Here is a 15,194-nt window from a genome sequence, read left to right as displayed (position 1 = left end):
CCACGATGCACTCCTCACCAACTCCCTCGCGTTCTTCAACCAGCACCTCACGTGATACACAAGAGAAACCACCATCTCCAACCTCCTCACTCGATCCAACCAAAAAAGCCAACACAGACTCGAACCTAGATTATCTCACTTGGAAGTCCCCCTCCGACCCCTCCAACCCCTTCAATTTCCCCACCACCAAAAGATTGCGCATCACCCTCCTCGCATGCAGCATGACCTTCGTCGTCCAAGTCTCCGGCACAATGCTCACATCAGCCGCACCGCAAATAAACTCGAGCTTCAATGTCAGCGATGAAGTGTTCCCGCACTCGTACTGGCCGGTGCTAAGCTGGAACCTCGGCGGCGCAGCAGCGCCACTGCTGGGTCTCCCTCTGATGGAGAATTTCGGCGTGAGATGGAGTTACCTGATCATCTACGCTGTTATGATCATCTTTATCATTCCACAGGTGGTGGCAGACAATTTCGCTACGTTGATAATTACGAGAATTATCACGGGGTCATGTGCGGGTGTGCTGGCGAATATCACGTCGGGGATTGTAAGCGACATCTGGAGACCGGGGCGCGTGCATAGCTTCTGTACGTCGTTATATATCTTTGCATTGCTAGCGGGATTGAATATGGGGCCCGTTTTTGGGAGTTTGGTGGTAAGGTATACGACTTGGCGATGGTAAGATGATTAGCTACGTACGCGGTGTGATGTTAGACACTGACGAGTTCAATAGGATCTTCCTGGGCCAGATTATATTTTACGCCTCGCTGATACCACTGTTGTTCTTGCTGCTCCCAGAAGTCCGACCAGATGTTATTCTTACGCGACGTGCCCGCCATATACGCGCGAGCACGGGAAAGGAAGTCTACACTGCAGCTGAGAAGCAACAGACAAGTTTCCGCGACATTCTCAAAGAGACACTCGTTCGACCCACACGTATGCTCTGCACAGAAGGTGTAGTGCTATCATTCGGCTTTTGGAGCGCATTCTGCATAGGAACCGCCTTCATGTTCACACAGTCTATAGTCCAAGTCTTCTCTGAACTCTATGGCTGGACCTTCTTTGGAACAGGCCTAGTCCAGAGCGCCGTCGTGATTGGAGAGTTCATAGGACTTTTTGCATCACTGGTGCAAGACCGAATTTATTTTGCATCTGCCGGACGAAATACGGAAAGCCCAGGTAAACCTGTGCCAGAAGCTCGCCTATACCTGAGCATTCTCGCGTCCTTTATCGGCTTGAGTGGGGGTCTCTTCTATTTTGCTTGGACATCGTATTCCTCCATACCGTGGATTGTCCCCAGCATATCGCTTGCTTTTGTGGGCTTTGGCATGTTTTGCAGTACGGCTGCGGTGACGTCGTATGTCGTTGACGCATATGCAAAGTACGCAGCCAGTGCAATTGCCGGCATTGCTTTTCTGGAGAACACCATGGCGGCGTTCTTGCCACTTGCAACTCAGGATTTGTATCGTGCACTCGGCTTCCAGTGGGCTAGCAGTTTATTGGGCTTTGTGGCATTGGCGTTGAGTTGCATTCCGTTAGTTTTGCTGAGATACGGGAGGAGCATACGTGCGAGGAGCCCGTTCATGAATCAGGCAGGTTATGAGAATTAGATATGATGATAGCTTTGTAACTTCCGCTAATATGACATTGAGAAGTTTTACATCCTTCAAAACAATGATCAATCTGGGTATCATAGCCAGGTCTGCTTTTGCATCAAATCAAAAAGTCTTCAAGATAATGATTACAGATTGATTCCATGTAAAAGCCTGAAAAAAAGACTCTACTATCTCTGCATAGGACCCCAAAAACACGCCAAGGAATGCAAACGTACTTTACTTCATCTCCGCTTCTACTCCTTCTCAACCCCAGATCCTTCCCTCCATACAATGAACACTCAGCCCCAGGTGATCTCACCCTCTCAAACATCAATATATAATAGATGCGAATGCATGTGTATGTTTGTGATGATAATAGAAAATAAAAACAGATGAAAGAAAAGGAGGTTTTACACAGCAGCGTAACCACCCCTGTTACCACTACCCTGCACAGTATCCAGCACCTTTCTTGCGAAATCTTTCGCAACATAAGGAATATCGCGGATCGCATCACCATGAGGTAGCGCGTCCCAGCCACGAGCACCGTAGCGGTTGTAGTTGAGCCAGGAGCCAAAAATGAGGTATGAGGCGATTGCGAGGAAGAGACTATTTTTGGATACATGATTAGTTTCTTGAATTTGAGTTTGATGGAGAAGAAGAAAGGAGGGGGGAAGGGTGCACGTACATGATGAAGAACCAACCAAAGAAGCCCCAGTGAGAACCGTTATCGGGCTCAGGCGCATCTGCGCAGGCGTATTTGGTCCGCCATTCCAAGCGCAGTGTGCGGACCTTCTTGTCCTTGGTGTCAGGCTCCACCGCATACCCACAGAAGCGAAGACTGGCGTCGCTGTCTTCGCATTTGCCCTTGTTGTTTTCCTCCCTTGCCTTGAGTTTGCCTTCTTTCTTGTCATCCTTGTTGTCGTCCTTTTTATCGTCATTCTTCTTATCACCATCCTTCTTATCACCGTCCTTGTCGTCTTTGTCGCCATCCTCACGTGGGCTGTTGTCCACCTCATTGCCTTCGGATCCGGACCTATCCTTGTCACACACAAACTCGATAATGGCCCGCTGATCGATGCCTTCCTTCTTGTCATCGAATGGAAATCGACCGCCGTTTAGAGTCGCTCGGACACCCTCGCGCGCATCAGAGTTGCTCTTTGAATGGCCAAGATTCTCAAACTTGGCGTCGATTGTTCGGCCGTTCTGCATCGGGTAGGTCCCTGCGATGTCGATGGGGGTAATGGATGTACTGTTCTCCTTGCTGAGATCAACCATTTCTCTAATAGCGCATACCCTTGCACCGTGGTGGCATTCGGTATCGAGCGAGCCGCCCTTGTGCCATTTGAGGGCATTACAGATATCAAGGGTGAAGTTGTACTTGAACTTGAGCTCCTTTTCCAGGTCTGACTCTTCCCAGTGTACCGTATGGGGGCCACCTAGCTCTTTGAAGTTGAAGTGTGCACCATCAGCGAGGATGTCCTTGCAGTCGAAGGCCCACGCCGTCTGGGGGAGGAGCGTTGTAGCAGCGAGAAGGGAGAGTAGTGAGGCGCGGGACCGTGAAGGTGCCATGACGGCCGTGGCGATGTGATGCAGGCGTGATGTCGGATACAAGGAAAGGCGACGGCGCGATCTATCGAGGCCCGATACGAGGGTACGAGGGTAGCACGGGGTTGTGAGGTCAGGGAGGCAGGCTGCGAGTCGTCAACTGGTCTTCAGAGGCCTTATCGATAGGTCGATCAACGGATAAGCCGGGTCAGAGGCTTAGAAAAAAGCGTAGTTCAAGAAGACTAGTAGCGATACGGGGGGATTTGCGCGAGACGGTAGTGTCGCGTTGTCGCGTGGGCCGTGTGAGGAAAGTTGGCGCGGATGACGACGTTCAACGGCTGTCTCGCTTAGTCAGACGATCGGAGGTCTCGTCTCCTCTGCGCCGATCGACTGCAACATCAAACATTGAACCATCACCTTCACAGCCACGGGTTGACGATACGGACGACGACAACAACGGCAATGGCGTTTGGTCAAGACACCAATGCGCCGAATGTTTTGCGCGGGGAACGTGCAGTACTGTTGCATCCTCATCAGATCGCCTCGTGGCAGATCAGACTTTGCACGTGACGGACAAGCAATTGGCACGAGACTTTAACCTTCACCATCAGGGATAGTGTCCTCTCGGCATGGTATTGGCAGATCAAACCCAAGTATCACTCCGCAGCCTATAAAGGCAATAGCCACATCGATTTTCAAGTATTGGTGGCTGCTAGCGCCCCTGTATGGAGCCCTGCGCGGAGCATTCCCCTTGGAATACGAGCGCATGGTGCTAAAAATAGCCCGTCACGTCGAGAAAAGGCTAGGGTCCATGTGGTACATTGTTCGTGACTTGCAAAGCTATCCAGTATACCCCCGGCTTGACTGGCTGAACCGCAAAGCAAATACCCACATTCTGAAACACGTAGTAATGTAGTAATGGAAATGTGCGGAAATTTTCTTAATATTGACATACGAGAAAAGAGCGACTAGTCTTCCTATGCGGCCCTTGCATCAGGCTCTATCCATGTTAGATGTAGCTAGTATACTAAAAACAACAGGCTAGTGGCCTGGTTGTGCAGGACACACGGCATGAAAACAAGATATTGAACAAGGACTGGAAAAATGACCAAACGCCAGCAATGCAAAGTCTAAACCCAAACAAGAAATTGATGATATCCCGCGCATCATACTAAGCCAAAGGATCGTGGTGACGTGGAAGTAAGAACTCAAAAAAGGGGACAAAAAACACCAGGGATTTAGGAATGCAGAAAATACAGGCCAGGACGGAAACAGTGCTATCGTGAAATGTTGCCAGTTGGAAAGATGCAAGAAAGGATCCAAGAACAAGGGTGGAAGCTGGTTCCGGGTGGTGGAAAATACAATGTGCTGAATGCGTACCAAGGACAAAATGGAAAGAGATTCGCAGAAAATTGAACGGACAATGCTGTTGATGGAGAGGAGAAGGGAGTTGCGCCGTGAACTGCTCATGTATGCCGAATCATGAGAATTGGAAAAAAAGAAAATCCCCAATGCAACCCGAGAAATGCAATTAGGAAACGAAACACATGTAAAGCACTTTATTTCCCCTGGCCTCCTTGCTGCTGGCCTCCTCGGGGTTGAGCGGGCATTGGGTACGGGAAGGGAGCATAAGGCAGTTGGTAGCCCTGGCCAGATCCAGAGTTGCTGCCAGCAGTAGAGGTGCCAGAAGGAGAAGAAGCGGAAGAAGACATTGTGTTTGTAGTGTTGTTGCTAGTTGCTTCGAGAGGTTGAGAATGAGACCGTTGTAGACGGTCAGACGGTCTGGAGGAGCCTTGTTGACTGGGAGATTGCAAAGAAGATAAGGTACCTGTTGATTGGTGACGTAAAAGTACGGAGCGGCTTTGACGAGGAGTAGACTCGGATGAAGGTGTGTGTGGATTAGTGATAACAATCACTGGCGTGGAGACAGTTTGTTCAGCGGTAGATTGAGGAGTTTCCGTAAAGTCTTGAGAGGTAGAAGAACCTGTGAAAGGGCTCTTTTCAGATGTGTCGTTGGTATTGATCGGCTTTGTGGAGTTTGATGCGCTTGAAGTCTCGGAGGGGCTATCACTCATATAATGGAAAGCTTAAATGGTTGATGTTTGTCGAACTCGAGAAGGCGGTTCGAAGAATGCGTGGTAGTTTGAAGGACTGCTCGCAGTTGGTTGGGAGGTTGTAAGCGTAAGAGTGTGGTGATGGTGGAATGTAGTTGTTGTGTTGGGTGATGATATGTTGAGTTGAAAGTGGTCCAGTTCTTATATCCTCAACGACGACGACACGAGCCCCCAATCTCGATGGCATTGAAGTCCGGTTTCAAGATCACTAAGAATCGGTAACTGAGAGAGTGAAGCCTGAATAGAGAAGATGTCCTAAGCCGGCCGAATATCACATCACTCGAGCAAGTCGTCCACCGCACGTCTTGTGAGGCCCAAGCGTCCGTTTGTCCGAGCAGTAACGTTGAATACTATTGGACTATGTAACAGCCAATTTTGGCCTTGGGGTCGTGAGCCGGGACCCGTAGTGCTGGAAAAGATGACACTGGTAGCGGAGCCGGTGGATGGGGTAGGAGCGTGTGCGGATGCCTTTTTTAGAAGTGTGGCGTAGGGACCACTCTCTTCTCCAAGTATTCGGAATGCACGGTCGGCAAAGTGCAGCGGGATGCTGTAGGGCTGGTGGTGTGTCAGATGCTTATTTCGAGCCGCACGCACGAGACTTGGTGTATGCCGTCAGAAGTTGCAGACCAAGGGATAGGATATACTAGTCCAAGTCTGGCTGTGGCTGGACGGTGATGGATATGGGATATGGGATATGGGTGTAGGCAACCGCTTCGACGGCTGAAGCGTTTGATCATCGCTTCACAGCCCAACACGAAACCAATACATATACATGGCGAAGTTCCATTCTGGCGTCTTCTCGCATTCGGCGGTTCTTGACGGAAGTCTGCTTTGTCGTGCCTGTGATAAGCATGCCAAATAGCCAGAGACAGCGGGTCGCTGGTTCAAGACTAGGTGCGCAGGGAAAAGGCGACTAAAAGGTTTACTGTGCGACTCTGTCATGGCAAGTGTGGCGCGCGTGCCGTGTGGTGAACGCTACCTCTTGTCGGTATGGCCGATCCAGGTATCTGGATAAGCCAGAGGGTTTTTGGGCGCGGTTGACAGTCGATTGGTCGGCTGAGAGGGGTTCCCATTATGATTTCGTACCGGCCGGTGGCTCGAGTCAAACGCACGGGCGAATAAGACAATTAGGTGGTTAAAGAGTCGCTAATATTAGCTGTCTTAACACGAGGTGTAGGTAGTTGCCGGGCCAGGGGGGGTTACTCAGCTCGCGTCAAAATTCCGCCGTCGAGCCAGCTGCACGCCGTCATGCAGGACTTTTCCTCCCGATCTGTCTGCCATGAAGTCATCTCTGCCGCCTCCAAGGACATGTGCACAACTTGTGAGATGCACCAGACACCTGGTGATGATGATGCAGTCGGATGTTTTGTCAGCGGTCGTGTTGCACTCGCTTGCGGATTACTAGTCGTATTGAGGAGCGAGAGACCAGGGGATCATCACCTCCCGCCAACCACCTTTTCTTCTAGAAGTTTGCCCAAACCGGAGCCTGGCGGCGCAATCTGATGTCAAGGCAGTCATGCTTCGCAGTCCGCACATCGGGCTGCAATAAGCCTCCAAGTCTGCGACGATGCATCTGGCGGTCAAGAGTCTGCCTGCTGCGTGTGTGCCTGGGAGTTTACTAGGCGCGGTGGGCCTTGGCCAGACAAGACCGCGCGTGATACGATGCCCATTGTGAGAAACCCATGATTTCTCCATGGTAATGGTTTGATTCAGATGATGAACGACACGGCGCAAAGCACCTGGGCTCGGTGGGTACCTTGCCGAGACGCAGATGGATGGGTCCAACGGGCCCGGGCAGCCACAACAGCCCTTAATTAGCTTTGGATCGCCATTAAAAGGGGTAATTAATGCACTTTGCCGGGCAAAATCATGCTGACACAACGTTGTCAAGCAATCAAGTGCAGCGCGTCATTCCCATTCTTAACACGCTGTGGCTTACTAAAGACGCCCAACCGATTATCTCATCACTCGCGCCTTAGCAAAAGCCACAACAGGAGCGCGATAGTGAGTCGTTGCAAATACATTGCAAAGATATTGCAAATACTTACATTAGCAATATCGGAAAAGGCGCCTGTCGCATCCTGGAGAAAAATGCAAGGTCGAGCACCAGCAGTACATACATAAAGACAGCGTACGAGACTTGGGCTAGAGATAAACCACGACTATAACTTGCTTTGAAGTAACTCAGACACTCGAATAGCTATATAACTACCTTGTCTGATTTAATAAACATCATCACTTCCAAACATGGCCATTGTCCATCGTGCCGCCCTGCTCAGCAGCCCCGGCAAGCCTCTAGAAATAACAGATGCAGACACCCTACACGCCCGTCTAGGCGAAGTCCTGATCCGAAACCATGCTCTTGCGCTTCAGCCTCTCGATGCCAAGATGCTGATTGCAGGTTACGGCCCTGCCGCACACCTCGCATACCCCGCGGTTCTTGGTACCAGTGGCGCAGGCATCATTGAAGCGGTAGGCGAGCAAGTCCAAGGACTGGCCGTGGGTGATAGGGTAGTCTTTGATACCAAAGCCTATGTTGATGCTAGCAACAACCGACGGATGGGTACCTGGCAGCAGCTGGTCGCATGCGATGCCAAAACCGTAGCCAAGGTATGTGTGTGCTGTTAAAAGCCAAGGTTCACAACATCGATTACTTGGCTGATGTGTAAGCAGATTGGCGACGTCGCTTTCGAACAAGCTGTATTGGTCGATTTTCCATTGCAAACAGCCGTTGCTGCCTTGCACGTCTTCCTTGGGATGGGAAAGCCCGGTAGTGGAGCAAAAGAAGAAAAGGTACTGATCTGGGGTGCTGGAGGCGCGGTTGGTTCGTACGCAGTCCAATTTGCGAAACAAGTAAGTCGTCGATTCCACGTCTAGAAACATCAGCCTAACTAGCACAAGGCCGGGTATACAGTAGTCGTCACAGCGTCGCCGCGGGATGTTGAGCGCCAGATGAAGCTAGGAGCCAGCGAGGTGGTCAACTACAAAGACACTGACGCAGTCGCCAAGCTACACAGTCTGGGACCGTACAAGTACCTCTTCACTGCAAGCGGAGATGCAGCCTCCCAAAGTGCACTGGCATCACTTCTTGACTCCACAGGAGGCAGTTTCGCTAGTGTTCTCCCCAGCGCTGTTGAATTGCCTTCGAATGTCAAACTCATATACACGGCCTTCTCGCAAGCTGCGCAAAAGGAAGAGTACTCGGAATGGCGCGACTGGTGGTACCAAGAGTACCTGCCCAAAGTGCTTTCAGGAGGTCTTGTGGAGCCTGTGAGATTTACAAAGGTTCAAGGTGGGTTGTCCGCGTTGCAGCAGGCGAGCCAGGATGTGTTTGACAGCAAGGTCAAGGGGAAGCTCGTCATCGACCCCCAAGAGTAGCAAATGGTGAAACAAATGTGTCTTCATCATCACGTGTGCCTAGACGTCAGTGGCATACTCTACTTGTGCAGGCCCTACATGAAGTCGGTGTGCAAGGCGTCAGCATGATCCAAGCGGGTAGCATGACGACCATGATGACGGCGGGGATTAAAAAGCAATGTGTCTTTTGTGTGACCTCCCATTCATGGACAGGCCGGTGAGAATGCTTTCATCGGAGATGGTGGCATTTGTAGCGGTGAAGAAGAGCGTTGGAACCAGTGTCGTGTGGCAGGCTCTGTATGTTCATAGACATGTGTGTACTCGCATGCGTACAAACGTGCATCGCTAGCACCGTCATCGCGTTGCGCGTAAACGCCAAATCACGTGCGTATTACATAGACTTACGCCAATGACATCACCTGTCCTGTACCCATCTCACTTCAATGACTGACTTTTGCCAAAGTTTATGATACACCCTTGTTTTTAGGTAGCTTTGTCTTTTCTCTCCACCCCCAGTGTGGCCATCTAGAGTTGCATGCGAGATCTGAGATCTGAGATCTGAGACCTAAGATCGCACGCCGCAAAGCGGGTCTCGCTAGGGGAGACGGCTGGGCGACTGGGCCAGGGACAAGATGGGATTCCGTCTTGCCCATGCATCAGTGGATGGGTACCTGAAACTTCCCCATGTGCACCATGTACATGCTAGTCGCCCAGTCGCACGGCATTGGCTGCAGTACGTTGATGGGGCCTGTGTACCTGGCTTGTCGGGACGATCATCTGGGAGTCATGATGTCTTCATAAAATGTAAGGGGCTAGTCCCATCGCATCGTGTACCTGACCCTATGCTCCTCGGGCCGCACAGTAAAGATGTGCATCTGGGATCTCATTGTTTGATGTGCAGCAATCCGATCGTTGACGTAGGAGTACCCAGGCCATGCAGCAGATCGCGCGATGGCGACGATGACGATGTTGCGAGAACAAAGGAATGGTGAACATCAGTCGTTTGGACAGGTATAAGAAGACCTGAATTCTTCGTCTTTGCTCTCACCATCAACTCAGCAACTCATCCATCTTCACAACAAACATCCAACCAACACCACCTTTCAAACTCTCCTGCCAACAACCATCAACATGTCTGCCAACCCCGGAAACGTCATTGGAGGCCACAAGGCCAACATCAACAACCCCAGTTGGTTTCCCTACACTTCTCTTTTACACTTTTACTGACTCATGTAAGACACCTCGGACGAGGCCAAGCAGCACTCCAAGGAGGTCCTCGAGAATCTCGAGAACGGCGGTGAAATCACGTCCAAGTCCACCAGCGACGAGGACAAGAACCCCAACAACGTCGCTGGTGGCCTCAAGGCTACTCTGAAGAATCCCAACGTCTCCGACGAAGCTAAGCAGAGCGCTGAGGAGAGGCTGGGACAGTTGTAAGCTGCTCGGAGCTATGCGATTAGGGCTTAATGCCTATGGGCGGATCGATGAGGAGGGAAGGCATTGAGCCAAACCGGTAGACATGAGTGTTTTAGCACCATCAATGACAATAATGCTCTACACTTCGCGTCTTCAGCTTTTCATATGCATCTGATTTGGCCTTGAGCGCTGTTAGCAGCATCCATTAGTAAGATTGTGACCGTCACTCACACACACAGACCACCATATCAATTGCTTTACAACATTCCTGCGTTTCCAGTCGTCGATGCCCTAGTTCTTTTCCTTCAGCAATCCCATGACAACTTCCACCACCCTCCTAAACCCCTCCATCTCTTCTTCCACTGTCCCACCCATACCCGCACTCGCAAAGCTTGATGAATTTCCCACGTATACGGGCTTCCCTGTCTTACGCGCAAGAACCTTGGACAACCGTGTTGTGAAATCTAGCGTGGAACTGTGGGTGAAGAGGGGGGTGCTCAGCGTCTCGGCAGGTGTGACTTTCTGTGTATGATAATTTAGCATTTGCGCGTGGCAAGCACATTAGTACGTGTAGGGCGAGCAATTGAAGACGCACATTTGGCATGGCATAAACGAGAGACCCCATCGGAGCAGATGATGCAGATTCGGCCGTCGAAGTGGTGAGGAAGACGACGAGATTGGGGCCATTGTTTGTGAGTTGCAGGTGGATATTTGTGGCGGGTGCTTTGGGCAGAGGAAAGGACACCTGTATGGGCGCATGCGACGCGCCAGTCTGGGAGGTTGAGGCGGCCATGGCGCGTCGTAGAAAAGTGAGGTTGCAGAGACGTGCTATGGCTTCGTATGTGGGTTGGGAAAGTGGCAGGTGGGGTAGTACCGCTGTCACTAGTACGTACCTGGTGGCGTCACAGACCTTCCAACAAGATGTTCTCCCGAGCGAACCGGCGACTTCTCAGATATCCTCCGCACGACCAATCTCCTCTGTTGATAATGAAGTCATAGAAAATATCAAAATACCGGATCTCTCCGTCTCAACTGTCAAGACGTGCAATTCACAAGTGTGGAGATACGGCTGCAGGCGGGGTTACAAACTATCAACATAGAGACAAAAAGCTCTCCACAAAATCCAATCATCTACATAGTAGCATTTTGGACGATATATACGTAGAGCCTACAAAAGAAAAAATGGAAGAGGAGGATTTGCACGACAACTATGATCCCACATCTGATCCCGAAGAACAGAAACTTATCATCTCAGTTCTAGACTCATTCCGGTACATACATACGTATCAGCTTTTGCTCGGCCTGCATAGTTCCACTAACATATGCAATCCAGCTCCTACCGCCGCCACGCGCACTACAATGCTACTCACACACGACGCCAAGCCTTTTACTCACTCCCCTCTGCCCACTGGACCCTACTCTCGCAACCCCCCTTCTCTCTCCTGAGCACCTTCTCTGCTGTAGACGATCTAATCGATCAGAACGCTAACCTGGCCGAAGCCATATTTGCTGCGGGCTTCAAGTCTTTTCTGGCGCCCACTCTGGACAGCGAGTGGGTTGCGTCCATCGTGCCCGAAAAGTATGCGCGTGATGAGTTCAAAGTGTTCGATATCGTGCTAGACGCGCTCATAGTAGATGGCCGGGGAAGCAAGGCGGGCCAAAACGACCTGGAAAAGGCAAGGAGTTGTGTAAATCAATTCTACCGCGAATGGAGTGAGCAAGGCCAGGAGGAAAGAAAAGCATGCTTTGACCCCGTTCTATCGGCTCTGGAAGAAGAATTTGCTCAAAGCGCCAACAGCGCTGGTTCGGCTTCTGAACACGATCGAGGCGACTTCAGAGTCCTCGTCCCAGGCGTTGGCCTCGGCCGTTTCGTCTTCGACATTTGCCGCGCGGGATTCAGCGTCGAAGGCAACGAAATCTCGTACCACATGCTCATGGCCAGCGCGCTCGTGCTCAACGAAACAAAGCATGTGCATCAATTTTCCATTGCGCCCTGGGCACTCGGCAGCTCCAACCACGTTTCGCGGGCGGATCAGCTGCGCACAGTCGAAATACCGGATGTGCATCCGGCAACGGTACTTGGGGAAGAACAGGCCTCGCGCGTGCCGGCCTCGGACCGCATGAGCATGTCCATGGGCGACTTTTGTGTCGTGTACGGTCGATCAGACTATACAGGTGTATTTGATGCAGTTACGACTGTCTTCTTTATTGATACTGCCCCGAATCTCATCCGATATATTGAGGCTGTGGATAACTGCCTGAAGCCAGGCGGCATATGGGTCAATCTCGGTCCTTTGCTGTGGCATCCGCCGCCGCCTCGCAGAGATCATGGTGAAGAGGACGAAGGAGAAGCGAGTAGGATAGAAGGCGATGCAGGGATAGGTGACCCGGGGTCGTTTGAACTTACGAATGACGAAGTGATTGCGCTGGTGCAACATTTTGGCTTCAGTGTAGAGAAACAGGTGACGGATACGATTCAAACAGGGTATATTACAAACACGCGGAGTATGCTGCAGAGTACCTATCGTCCTTCATTCTGGATAGCACGCAAAAAAAGATGAGGAATAGAAATCGGAAAATCGTAGCTGTGCTACCAGAAGTAACGAGCCTCAAGATAGTAAGACAGAAGGACGCTGTACTACAGCAAATCCTCGTCCTCGGCAACAGCCCAACAAACCTTACACTCCTTGTACAACTTTGCACAAAACTCCCTGACCGTCATGTCGTGCCCGAAATCAGTGGCAACCACATGTCCCCTTGCACAATACCACGTCCAGCCCTCGGTCTGCCTCTTGAGATAATTCTCACCAGGTGACCAGGTGTCGAGCGAAAAGGTAATGCGACTCAGCTGAGGGCCGCGGGGCACTGTATCCGACAAGTCTGTGCCGAGCAGCTTGAGCGACTGTGAGGCGTGGTACCAGATCCACAGCGGGTTCCAGAGGGGGTCTCCGAGGGCTTTTGCGTCGAGGGTGAAGGTCTGGATGGATGACATGTGTTTGAGCTGTTGGCGCATGCGGCGGCCGAGCGACCACGACGACGAGGTCATGGAGCGCGGGTCTGTGACGCCGAGCATAGCGGACGTGGTGATGAGGCTGAGGGAGCAGTGCCGGATTTTGGAGAGGGTGGCGGGAGAAATGGTCCAGACGTTTGTGGCTTCTTGTATTGCGATGGTAGTGGTAGGGGGAGGATGGGATGGAGATGAGGGGAGAGGGCTGGGCGGGAGGGACTTGTAGGTTTCTGGGGAGACGAAGAATTTGAAGGTGCAGCGTTTACATAGCATGTCCATGTATTCTGCGTGGATTTGCTTGTTGGCGAGGAAGATGCATTTGTTGCTGCGTTGGTGGGGGCGTGATGGTGTTGATGAGGTCCAGCGGGTCGGGTTCATCCACGATACTACCGAAGGTGTGTGAAAGGATGGGCGTGGTGGCGCGGGATATACGGGGTCATCAAGAAAGTACTCGTAGACCATGTCGCGTAACTCTTGGGGTAACTCTAGAAAGGGAAACTGCTTTTGTTCTCGTTGGTGCGTCTGGCGGCGGCGGATGGTGATTACGAAGATGACCAGGGGTAAGAGTATGGCCGCCAGTGTGATGAACCAGGTGTCCATTTGGGGTCTTGCAGCAGACACAGTAGATGCTACCGCTGTCCATGCTGGCCATGGTGATGCCAAGGTTGCTACTGTTGTCATGTTGAATACCGCCAGGCTGGCATCTGGTAGTAAGCAAGTGGCCAAACGGATTGAAAGTGGGTAGATGAAGCGTCACAGGGCAGCAGGTAATGTTTTGTCGGCCGAAATTGCAAGGAACAACAATTTGGGAACGTGCGAAGGGGGAGGAGATGAAATGAGCGGCGACAGGTGTGAGGCGAGCTGATGTTTGTGTCAATATGTTGGTGCCTGGTGCCTGGCGCATACGTGCCCAAAGGCCATGTGAAACGGGAGGAAGCGCCGCAGATGGGGTCGGTACCAACTACGTCTTATTGACTAGACAGCACAGCCACATTGCTATTTCCGCGCGCGAACCATTGCTTTTAACATACATGCTACACAGCAAACCAGCAGAGTCATGGTACGACTGGTTCAGCCACATGTTCCCCATTGGCCTTGAATACGACAGGGGTAGGCGGGTATGCAAGTGGAAGGAGCCCGGCTGGCGTAAGAGAGAGCAAGTCGGGACGCAGTCATGCAACAAACATACAATATACACAGGCGAATGCATGATCAATTGGTGGGTTTCAGCACAGTGCATGACGAATTTAGTGGTTTTGCAAGCCCTCATCACTAGAAAGTGGAGTATCGGTGATTTTTTTGATTCGCAATGTTCAATGGTAGGGATGAAACGGGCAAGCATGCCCGTTGTGGCCATGTCACCGTCTAACTTGTCGTCGATGCACAGCTTGGAAGCTGCATCCTATCCTCGGGTTCGTCGCGCATGTCCCTCATGGGTATCGTGTTGGGTTCCCAGCCCCTTTTTCTTTTCTTCAAAGCCCCTGGTCGACGCCGTTGGCTTGATCTACGCCACTGTCTGCTCTCTGTTTGCTGCTCACAGCGTACAGGTGACGCTACTATCCTCGCCGCTAGTCATGGCGGGCAATCACTCTTCTTCCTGCAGGAAGGGGTTGGCGATTTCTTCGCTTCCGTCTACGGGAGAGATGACGACGAGCAGGGTGCCGCGTGCGACGATGAGGCCAAGTTTGCGGTATCGGATGTTGCCATGCTCGTCTGCGGTGGTTAGATATGCTAGGGTGTATATGTTAATCTCTCGCGTACCTGTAAGAGCCTCTTTGACCTCGTCGAGGACAAGGTTCATGAGCTGGTCGTAGCCTTTTAATGTGCCAATGACTGCGGGGAAGTTAGCGGGCCCTGCTCCTTGCAAAGCGACCAGATTGCCATACCTTCTCGCCCGCCGCTGAATTTGACGGTAATCTGCTTGTCCATGTACTTGCTCAGGTCGAGGATGTTTTCCTTCTTGGGGCGCTCTGTCTGGCCGCCAGCGTGTGCTCCTCCGCCGCCGCCTCCACCTCCTCCACGACCGCCGCCCCTTGGACCGCGGTCGCCTCCTCTGCCACCGCCTCGGCCGCGAAAAGCGCCTCGCTCAGACATTGTATTGGGGTTGTGAGAGAGTGACGAGTCTGGGCGATATGGAAGGGCTTGTGGTGACGTGCAGGCGG

The 15,194-nt window shown here is 51.8% G+C and overlaps 9 protein-coding genes across 9 annotated transcripts; 4 read left to right on the top strand and 5 right to left on the bottom strand.

Moving 5' to 3' along the window:
* Positions 1 to 5: 5 nt before the first annotated feature.
* Positions 6 to 1,608, top strand: PSV08DRAFT_169165 (major facilitator superfamily domain-containing protein; the record flags this gene model as incomplete). The annotated part of the gene is made up of 2 exons (XM_014218098.1): positions 6 to 676; positions 732 to 1,608. 2 exons carry the CDS (start codon positions 6 to 8, stop codon positions 1,606 to 1,608), a joined length of 1,548 nt encoding a protein of 515 aa, XP_014073573.1.
* A 395-nt stretch (positions 1,609 to 2,003) lies between these two features.
* On the bottom strand, positions 2,004 to 3,429 carry PSV08DRAFT_398488 (autophagy-related protein 27; the record flags this gene model as incomplete). The annotated part of the gene is made up of 2 exons (XM_014218099.1): positions 2,279 to 3,429; positions 2,004 to 2,199 (listed from the first exon to the last, which is right to left on the bottom strand). Exons 1-2 carry the CDS (start codon positions 3,160 to 3,162, stop codon positions 2,004 to 2,006), a joined length of 1,080 nt encoding a protein of 359 aa, XP_014073574.1. The 5' UTR covers positions 3,163 to 3,429.
* A 1,220-nt stretch (positions 3,430 to 4,649) lies between these two features.
* On the bottom strand, positions 4,650 to 4,911 carry PSV08DRAFT_358548 (uncharacterized protein). Its single transcript, XM_014218100.2, has one exon. It carries the CDS (start codon positions 4,848 to 4,850, stop codon positions 4,698 to 4,700), a length of 153 nt encoding a protein of 50 aa, XP_014073575.2. The 5' UTR covers positions 4,851 to 4,911; the 3' UTR covers positions 4,650 to 4,697.
* Positions 4,912 to 7,371: 2,460 nt separating this feature from the next.
* PSV08DRAFT_214881 (chaperonin 10-like protein) lies at positions 7,372 to 8,737 on the top strand. Its single transcript, XM_014218066.1, has 3 exons — positions 7,372 to 7,862; positions 7,926 to 8,105; positions 8,154 to 8,737. The coding sequence occupies exons 1-3, from the start codon at positions 7,500 to 7,502 to the stop codon at positions 8,628 to 8,630; spliced, it is 1,020 nt and encodes a 339-aa protein (XP_014073541.1). The 5' UTR covers positions 7,372 to 7,499; the 3' UTR covers positions 8,631 to 8,737.
* An 874-nt stretch (positions 8,738 to 9,611) lies between these two features.
* On the top strand, positions 9,612 to 10,046 carry PSV08DRAFT_214878 (Conidiation protein 6-domain-containing protein; the record flags this gene model as incomplete). Its single annotated transcript, XM_014218101.2, has 2 exons — positions 9,612 to 9,798; positions 9,847 to 10,046. The coding sequence occupies exons 1-2, from the start codon at positions 9,741 to 9,743 to the stop codon at positions 10,044 to 10,046; spliced, it is 258 nt and encodes an 85-aa protein (XP_014073576.1). The 5' UTR covers positions 9,612 to 9,740.
* On the bottom strand, positions 9,934 to 10,857 carry PSV08DRAFT_4943 (uncharacterized protein). Its single transcript, XM_014218072.2, has 3 exons — positions 10,621 to 10,857; positions 10,257 to 10,547; positions 9,934 to 10,206 (listed from the first exon to the last, which is right to left on the bottom strand). Exons 1-2 carry the CDS (start codon positions 10,816 to 10,818, stop codon positions 10,317 to 10,319), a joined length of 429 nt encoding a protein of 142 aa, XP_014073547.1. The 5' UTR covers positions 10,819 to 10,857; the 3' UTR covers positions 9,934 to 10,206; positions 10,257 to 10,316.
* Positions 10,858 to 11,207: 350 nt separating this feature from the next.
* On the top strand, positions 11,208 to 12,586 carry PSV08DRAFT_367792 (N2227-like protein-domain-containing protein; the record flags this gene model as incomplete). The annotated part of the gene is made up of 3 exons (XM_014218102.1): positions 11,208 to 11,296; positions 11,359 to 11,619; positions 11,674 to 12,586. 3 exons carry the CDS (start codon positions 11,208 to 11,210, stop codon positions 12,584 to 12,586), a joined length of 1,263 nt encoding a protein of 420 aa, XP_014073577.1.
* A 77-nt stretch (positions 12,587 to 12,663) lies between these two features.
* Positions 12,664 to 13,632, bottom strand: PSV08DRAFT_170036 (uncharacterized protein; the record flags this gene model as incomplete). The annotated part of the gene is made up of 1 exon (XM_014218103.1): positions 12,664 to 13,632. One exon carries the CDS (start codon positions 13,630 to 13,632, stop codon positions 12,664 to 12,666), a length of 969 nt encoding a protein of 322 aa, XP_014073578.1.
* Positions 13,633 to 14,292: 660 nt separating this feature from the next.
* On the bottom strand, positions 14,293 to 15,126 carry PSV08DRAFT_398484 (uncharacterized protein; the record flags this gene model as incomplete). Its single annotated transcript, XM_066093559.1, has 3 exons — positions 14,293 to 14,763; positions 14,794 to 14,865; positions 14,919 to 15,126. 3 exons carry the CDS (start codon positions 15,124 to 15,126, stop codon positions 14,618 to 14,620), a joined length of 426 nt encoding a protein of 141 aa, XP_065950064.1. The 3' UTR covers positions 14,293 to 14,617.
* Positions 15,127 to 15,194: the final 68 nt, after the last annotated feature.

This window comes from Bipolaris maydis (assembly GCF_028858645.1).
Source record: "Bipolaris maydis strain C4 unplaced genomic scaffold PSV08scaffold_1, whole genome shotgun sequence".
In the NCBI taxonomy this organism is placed as follows: Eukaryota; Fungi; Ascomycota; class Dothideomycetes; order Pleosporales; family Pleosporaceae; genus Bipolaris; species Bipolaris maydis.
This window is presented reverse-complemented; position numbering and strand designations above follow the sequence as displayed.